Source organism: Sceloporus occidentalis, unplaced genomic scaffold, assembly GCF_023333645.1.
Source record: "Sceloporus occidentalis isolate IW3139 unplaced genomic scaffold, rSceOcc1.0.p SCAF_376, whole genome shotgun sequence".
Classification (NCBI taxonomy): Eukaryota; Metazoa; Chordata; class Lepidosauria; order Squamata; family Phrynosomatidae; genus Sceloporus; species Sceloporus occidentalis.
This window is the reverse complement of record NW_028317356.1, coordinates 18,947-27,656: the sequence shown is the minus strand read 5'-3', so window position 1 is coordinate 27,656 and position 8,710 is coordinate 18,947. Positions and strand designations below refer to the sequence as shown.

The following is an 8,710-nucleotide window of genomic DNA, read 5'->3' as shown; positions in this document are numbered from 1 at the left end:
ATTGAGACAGATTCTGATGGTATTTATTACTGGGGGCAGAGTCCAGGCAGAGGAACATTAATATGTAATGCAAAGCCTGGCGCGCCTTCTTCAGTCACCCAAGGACACACAGACTTTCACCTCTAGGACTAACACACAGGGACATACAGCCAGGAACCTTTTGGACCTCTAGAACAATCACAGGTGTGGCAACACAAAATCCTCAGAGTGTGGAGGAAGGGCTGAGAACACACACACATATATATATAAACTGCAGACTCAGCACTTTGGTAGCTTCTGCCTCCACCGGGACTTCATTGCAAAGGCTTCCTTTAAAGCCTCTAAAGACAGACACAGTAGGTTAGATTTCCATCTCCAGTACTAGTTGTTCCCTGCACAGATAGAAGGGGGTTAACCCTTGAAAAAAGCCAGTGAGCTCATCACGCAGGTTCTCCTCGGCGTACACATTGCAGATAATGCTGCCCCCATTGGGCAGTGTCCTTACGCCTTCCTTCAAATGAAACAGGACGTGACTTTTGGCATAAGATGGGTGAGTTCCAAACAAGTCAATGTCTAAGCGATGTTGATCGTTGTCTAAGGGGACCGGGATAAGAGGGGTTCCAAGGCTGAGGAACCCCGGGAAGGTCTGCGACAAGGGAAGGGCATCAGAGGAGGCAGGGAAATTGTGTATATTTGTTTCACTATTATTGACGTTGCCCATGACATCACGGGATGCCGAGGAGCTGGTGACATCACATGGGTAGGAGCAAAGCCAGTGAATTCCCCAGCGCTGCATTAAATCAAGATTGGCCTTGTGGGTGGTAATTGGAAGCCATGCTTGCATGAGGAAGCCTCCTGGAAGAAGATTCTCCTCTTTGATGTGTTCTTTGAATAAACTGTGGACCTCAGGATGCCTCACCACCTTAGGCGGAATAGATTTCTCTCCGATCACACCGTCAACCCTTGACTCCAGATCTTTGATGGCCTTTTCCAGCTGCGCGTGAGGAATACAAACTGAAACAACAGCCTAGAGGAAAGAGAAATGAGTTATGAGAGTATCACAAATGAACGTGCGCTAAGAAGACACTGAACGTATTCTTTTAATGATGCCTCGCGGACCTTTGGGGCAAATCTGGCAGCGGATCAACGAAACAAAAGAGTAGGTCGGAGAAGAAAGGAATGCAGCGATAACAAGGCATGCAAAAGTTTGTTGGTCATGTCATTCTATGGAACTTTACTTGTAGAGTTTGTCTTGGGTTATATTTATGCGAAATAAGGATTAAGACGAAAGACGAAAGTTAACCTTGGAATGTAGAATTCGATACTTATTTAACATGGCAGCGGGAGGGTCTTCTACACGAGTCAGACGAACTCTGGTGACTTCAGGATGGTCAGATCTTAAGGTATCGATGCAACATTTTTGAAGTATTCCTGCCACTCCGTGACCTTGCATCCAGGGGGCAACACGAAGACCCTGCAACACGGCTGTGATGCCACCATCTACCAATAAAAAAGATTCAAAGCCCACCTGAAGAGAGAGAGACCACAGTCATAAACACATATATTGGTCCCATTCCCTAAATACATACATTTATATTGTGTTATAGTTACACACGTAGGGTAATAGGCTTCTTCTACTCACCACTTTCCCCTCGGATTTGGCGACAAACATCCTCCTATTAGTGTCTTTCAACCACGTGTAGTATCTGAATGGCAGGTAATCAACTCCATTGTAGATACCACCAGAGATATCCATGATGGCCTCATAGTCCCCGGCAGAAGCAGGAAGGAGCTGAATGTCAGAGCACGAGATGGATGACATGACAAAGAACAAAGCCGTCACTGCTCTGATCAAACCGGAGGGACTAAAACACAACGTTACACAAAAGGACAAAGTACAACAAGACAACACTCCCACAAGGCTCAACGACACTGCTAGACAGACAACAGGACACCTCCTTCTAATACACAGACATCAGGACACCTACCTCTTACCTCCTTATACGCAGACATCAGGGACACCGACCCCTCCCCTCCTCCTAATACACAGACATCAGGACACCTACCTCTCACCTCCTTCTAATACACAGACATCATGGACAAGGACCCCGCCCCTCCTTCTAATACACAGACATCAGGGACACCGACCCCTCCCCTCCTCCTAATACACAGACATCAGGGACACTGACCCCTCCCCTCCTCATAATACACAGACATCAGGACACCTACCTCTCACCTCCTTCTAATACACAGACATCATGGACAAGGACCCCGCCCCTCCTTCTAATACACAGACATCAGGGACACCTACCCCTCATCTCCTTCTAATACACAGACATCAGGGACACCTACATCTCACCTCTTTCTAATACACAGACATCAGGGACACCTACCCCTCACCTCCTAATACAAAGACGTCGGGGACACCTACCCCTCACCTCCTCCTAATACACAGACATCAGAGACACCTACATCTCACCTCTTTCTAATACAAAGACATCAGGGACACCTACCCCTCCCCTCTTTCTAATACAAAGACATCAGGGACAAACTTCCCCTCACCTCCTAATACAAAGACGTCGGGGACACCTACCCCTCCCCTCCTTCTAATACACAGACATCAGGGACATCTACCCCTCACCTCCTCCTAATACACAGTAATTGGGACTAATGTCACATTGACTGATTGTAACTCTAGAAGTTACTTATCACAACTCTCATCACTCTGCTGGCACTACATGCTTGGAGTTCTTGTCCACTTTAGGAGATGTAGCTCTCCTTCAACACACAACAGTTTAATACGGATCAGAACCGCACACTGTCCTCACTAATAGGAAACTGTACGTTTTATGCCTCCTGCCCCTCATTAATAGGGAGAGATTCAAAATATTCCCCCCGAGCCTGCCATCTAGCATTATTATACTTTCATACAACGTTCCGTGTAAGAATGGTGGGTTTCTGAGGCTCCACTCAAGAGCTTACAATATATAGGCAATTATATGGGTAATTGAAAGAAAAGAAGGGGTAAAAGGAAGGAGGGAAGGGGAGAAGGAAGGGAGGAAGGAAGAGATTAAAGGTAAACAACATCTACATACCGGGGTCATTTCTATATTAACTGTTCCTGAGACTCTTAAAATATTATCCCTTTAATAGCCCATCATGAAGAGTGTATGTATTTACTCACCTGAGTCACCTACATTCAAGCAGGGATATCAACCATAACATACTGGTAGCAAAAGCCTTGTATATGATCAGCTATATGGAGTCAGCTCCAAACTGTGTGAGCATGTAGCTTGACATTTGTGTCTTGTGTGGGACTGGTCAGCTGAACAAGGACAGTTCAGAGGTATGAGGATACAGCGCTGTTTCTCCAAGTCTGGAATATGGATACTGCTCCATGGACACAAGGGACACCAACATTCAAGGTACATTCAGACATTGAACCAAGATGTCAAGAGCAACAAAACAAGTCCACCTTCTGCATCTTGGATTCAAATTTTACATATCAATAATACCAAAAATGCAGAAGATGGGGGCAGCATTAACACTTTTTGAACCAGGGAAAGGGTTGGCAACATTTGGATCTGGTGGCTTGTTACTCTAAACATGGCCTAGTGGTTGTATGTGGAACTTTCCCCAAAAATTGTGGAATTTTCCAAAGATAATTGTGGAATATTCCACTTTCCAAAAAATCTTCTTGGCCCGTTTCTCCACACCAGGAATTCCAACAACGAATTTCCAGAGCCTCTAGACCATGAACACAGTTACCCGATTTATCTTGTTTTATTTGGATTGTTGCTTTAGTTATTTAATGATTTTCCTCTGGTTTATGTTTTGTTATACGTGACAGCCCCCCCCCACCCTTAATACAGGGACCAGGAGATCCTGGGCCAAAAACAAATACAGACTTCGAGAGGGACTTTTTGACCAAGTTGTCTGCTTGGGAGGCCACCATGATCATGGGTCATGAGATAAAGGAAGGGACCTAGGCCATACGTTATTTATTGTGTGCATCAATGATGGGAACCTTAGGATATACCCACCCTTAGATTACGAGAGGCAGCTCTGGCACCATTAAAGAGCTTTACATACATATCAGTTATCACCAGTAACTGCACACACCGGCTCAATGTCCTTCCTTTGGTGATTATTCCGTTTACCACATTTCACCATGTATAACGTCAACGAACTGAACGACCAGCACAGCTGTCTCGTCTTATCTTAGAGTGCCATCTAGTGATGAAGGCCGATACCCACACGTAGGGCAATAACAGGCAATTCGCCAAATTGTGACTAGTCAAATTTCACTACAATCCACTCAGCAGCACCCGAGCCAACTCCAACACTCAGATCATCTACTCACAAAGGTTTGTGTTAAGGATGTGGAGTAAGGTTGAGCACTTGTTGAGTTTAGACGATGTTCCGGGAGTTTTAATGGCGGCCCGCCTGATACCCGCAAAACAGACATCCCAGGGATAGATGTTTTTTTAAGAGCGAGCTTCAGAGTTAAGTTATGACCATTGAAGGGTTCCTTGGTAGACGGGCTTTACAGGAAACCGATAGGTTAGTTAGCACAAGAGAGACCAATCAGGATGCGCGCTGTGTCACTCGCTCTCCCGGTTTCTCCAGAGCCGTCCACCACAGAGGAGGACCAGAGCCCAGGTACCGGGGACCGGAGGACCTTAGAGGCAGTGTCATCGCAAGCTACATCTCAGTGTTTGAATTGATTCATTCTATACCTGTGGAAAGGCGATGAATGTTCCAGTCTGCGCTTTTATACCGATGACTACAGTCCCCATGTCGATTTACGTTATATGGCCCTAAATACGTTATCAGTTACACTTAAATTTTTTATTTTCTAATCTCGCACAAAGAGAGACAGCAGACTGTCCAAAAAAAAAGTGTTCCAGGTGTGTAAAGCACTCAGGAAAGTGTTTCCAGATTCAGATATAGCAAAAAAAAACTGTGCCTGCTCCTCAACCAAGACAGCAGCTGTTGTGAACCGGAACCTAAAGGTTCAGAGGATCTGTACAAGTTCATCCGGACAGGAAAAAGGCCACACAGTGATTTGGCTGACGAAAGCAGCGACGTCATGTGTGAGAAGGAATGTGCTATTTTAGCCTGGTAAAGAAACACAGGATGAGGTAGCAGTTGGGTTTGTAGACATGTCAGTGGGCAATGATGCCAAAGCTGAACTTCATTCATGCACGATAAAGGCCATGAATGGTCTAACTGTGTAGGATTTAGCAGAGACAACTGCAATGTGATAATTGGCAAAAACAATTCTGTATTGTCAAGAGTGAAAGCACTAGCCCCTCATATTGACAGTGTTGGCTGTCCGAGTCACCTGGTCAACATTTCTCCCAAAACTGCTGCTAAGGAGCTCTCAATGTCCCCTGAAGACCTGCTCATTAACATCTACCGGTACTACTACTTTGAGAAAACAAGAGAAGACCTTACAATGTTTCAAGAACTCATTATGGAGAACCAAGATGAGGTGAATCCAGAGCAGAATTTGGCAGAGAGATTTCCAAATGTGGTCAAGGCAGATGCCACTCGATACTCTCTCCACTGGGATGGAAGCTTCACTGGAAACTCACTCCACTGGGATGGAAGCTTCACTGAACACTCTCTCCACTGGGATGGAAGCTTCACTGGAAACTCACTCCACTGGGATGGAAGCTTCACTGGACACTCACTCCACTGGGATGGAAGGTTCACTGGACACGCTCTACACTGGCATGGAGGCCTCACTACTGCACACACTCACCATTTCAAGATAATGCACACCCCATGAGAGATCATTTTGCTCACAGCAAATCACTAGTACTGTTGAGTAATAAGCCCCAAAGAATGGAAGATTGTAGCGGGTACCGCAGCACAGTGTTAAGTACTAGATGAGACTTGAAGGCTGCGCAGAACATCACTGGTTATCTGTTCCAGTAAAGCTAGTGGTCGTAGCGGCACATGATGCTGTTTCACTGTCCTCGACCATCATGACCATTGAAGTCTTATTACGTCCGGTATTGTGAAGATGACGGGTTTTGATCGTCACACACGATGCTGAGAAGAGCTTCCATCGTGGGAATAGATGGAGGATATCAGGAAGGAGAATGCCATGGCAAATGGGCAATTAAGAATTATTAGAGGACATTTACCATTAGTGTGGCTAAATGTTAACACCTATTTTCTACTTGATTGGCTACAAAGCCTTATTTTGATATTTTGTTTATTTTTATGGCCAAGGGCCCACTGTATCATGGAAACTTACCCAGGTTTGGTTCTACCAAACAGCTGCTTAGAGGCCCCATCAGTCTTATGGTTGTTTTAGGGGGGCCATACAGAGTTACATCTATAGGACTCAAATGTATTTTTTATAAAAAACTATTTTTATTTATTTATTATTATACAGACTTACCGTTTTCTAACGAATGCCCCGTGTGACTAAAGCCTGGTGCAGGCTGTGGGGCAGACAGGATTCTGGGTTGAGGAATACACTCATGGGCTTTCAACTGCAACCTTTGCCAGGTTGTCCTCCATTGATTAAGGCTTTCTCTGCTCCACGACTCTGAAACGATCTATCGCCAGACAGACGGAGCCCCCCTTACCTTACTGCTCTGCGATGAACTACTTGTGTCCTCTTTACCCATTGTACACCGCTGCAGTATATGATGGCGCTATTTCGATCAATACAGTAGTTCTTACACGGCTGTACTTATTGGACGCCCTCCCTTTATTATACTTAAATACATCACAATGTACTTTTCCTGTGTTGACCCTTCGTGTGCCAGAGGAAACTTCAGTAGACCAAATACTAAATAGATTAAATACCATACAAAGCACCTGGTACTTAAAGGGTTAACCTTTACAGGAGTGATACGTTCTCTCCCTTTAGTTTTTGTAAACTTTTGACTTCAAGCCCAACAACCCCCCCCCACCCCCCACGACCAAGAATATACACCAGACAGTCAGGGGGGGGGTAAAAGTTTATTAGAATTAACCCCTCATGATCCAGGAAACGGAAAGGTTAGTGGTCAAAACAGCTGGTAAGGGGTCATCATCTCCGTCTTTGTGTGTCTGTCGCACACCTTGATAATAAATACATTGTCTTTATTGCCTGCACCCCAAACCTTCTAAAACTGCAAGGGTGTAAGTATATATATATATTCAGCATGAAGTATATTAGCGTACAGTGATATATAGTGCAGAGGAGGCATTCTTACCTTCCAACAGTTAAATATATTTTTATATATACCTATATATATATATATTAGCTCCTCGTATTTGTTAATTACACACGGCTGTTAATTAGGATGACTCTACCAGGACAGACATTATAGAACCATGTAAAAAAAAAACCACTGCTGTAAAAGGTGTAAGCCCTGTGGGTCAATACGTGTGTATATATCGGGTATATTGCCTATGGGTGCCGAAGGTTTCCAGAGGTCACTGTATGCAGTTAGTCACCGACCAAAGGAGGGTTTTACGCTAAGATCGCATACTCGCATGATCTAATACAAGGATCTGGAAGGACAGAGAGATCTACCCACTTTAGTTTTTAGGACTATGCTAGATCCTTATTCTGATAGGGATCTGACGTGAGATTTAGGGTACGTTAATACGCCACGGCTGGTCACTTTTAGATTTTCAACTTCCCGGGATGGCCAAAAAAAAATAATAAATTAAATAAAAGGTGTACTTTGGGTTATAGTGTGTGTGTGGGGGGGGGGGTCTGAAAATGAGACTTTGCATCATAAATATTAAGACTTAAGCGGCGTCTTGGAATGGATTTGTGTTTTATGCTCATTGTGCAGGTAAGAGGTACAGAGTATATTATCCTATATGGTGACTATGTAATGGTAAATGTCGGGGTATATAGTGTACTGTAATCACTGTACATACAAGAACTGAAGCTCGATTCAATGACCCATCTAAACCTTAATTGGTTTTAACGGTGGCTTTACTTTACTGACAGTGGTGGTGGATAAGTGGAAGAGCCTCTCGGCGGAGGTGGTAGAAGGTAATACAGTAAGGGAATTGAAGTATGCATGGGGATGGGCATATGGCTCCTGTTGCCTGAACCGATCAACAGCAATCAGCAAATAAATGCATAGGGGAAAGATACGTTAATGGGGAGGAATTATCATGTTCTTAAATTCTGTATTTCTGTGAATCTAGACAACGAATGCTATAAAAAAAATACTACAAATACAAAGCCAGCAGAAAGTCAGCGTGCGCTAAACTGAAACGTTTTACGTTTTTTCCAGACTATCTGAAGCCACTATTAACGCACTGTTAAAAGGTATAGCATGCGCAGAGGAGTCTTTTAACATATAAGCTACCCATTGCCAGGTAAAATATAATAGTTATATAATTTATTTAATAGATACTAATAAAAACACAAATTATAATAATTATCAATAAATTAAATAGCATAATCCAAAGTGTCAAATGGTGCCAGCATTGCAAGGGTTAATTTAACACCTCCCCCCTTTTTTTGTTTACTGTGTCAGCATTGCAAGGGTTATGTTACCTTTTACTCGCAATGCTTTCACTTATTCCCTAATGCCCCCTTTTATGACTTATTCAGAAATCATTTTTGCGGTTATTAATTAATGTATTTATTCTTATTAATCTTAGTACATTTTTATACTAAATTACATATATATACATATTTTAATTACAACTACATATGCAAATCAGCTGTAACATCAATATGATGAATGCGTAG

At 43.5% G+C, this 8,710-nt stretch overlaps 1 protein-coding gene across 1 annotated transcript; it reads right to left on the bottom strand.

Moving 5' to 3' along the window:
* Positions 1-340: 340 nt before the first annotated feature.
* LOC149273430 (histidine N-acetyltransferase-like) lies at positions 341-6,629 on the bottom strand. Its single transcript, XM_089506321.1, has 4 exons — positions 6,588-6,629; positions 3,164-3,172; positions 1,622-1,771; positions 341-1,006 (listed from the first exon to the last, which is right to left on the bottom strand). The coding sequence occupies exons 1-4, from the start codon at positions 6,627-6,629 to the stop codon at positions 341-343; spliced, it is 867 nt and encodes a 288-aa protein (XP_089362447.1).
* Positions 6,630-8,710: the final 2,081 nt, after the last annotated feature.

What these genes read in the sequence shown, in the direction of transcription:
- LOC149273430 (XM_089506321.1), bottom strand. Translation starts at nt 6,629, where the DNA reads ATGGGTAAAGAGGACACAAGTAGTTCATCGCAGAGCAGTAAG. An exon ending in CCAAATCCGAGGGGAAAGTG is followed by an intron (nt 1,007 to 1,621) that starts GTGAGTAGAAGA and finishes TCTTTCCTCTAG; the next exon opens with GCTGTTGTTTCAGTTTGTAT.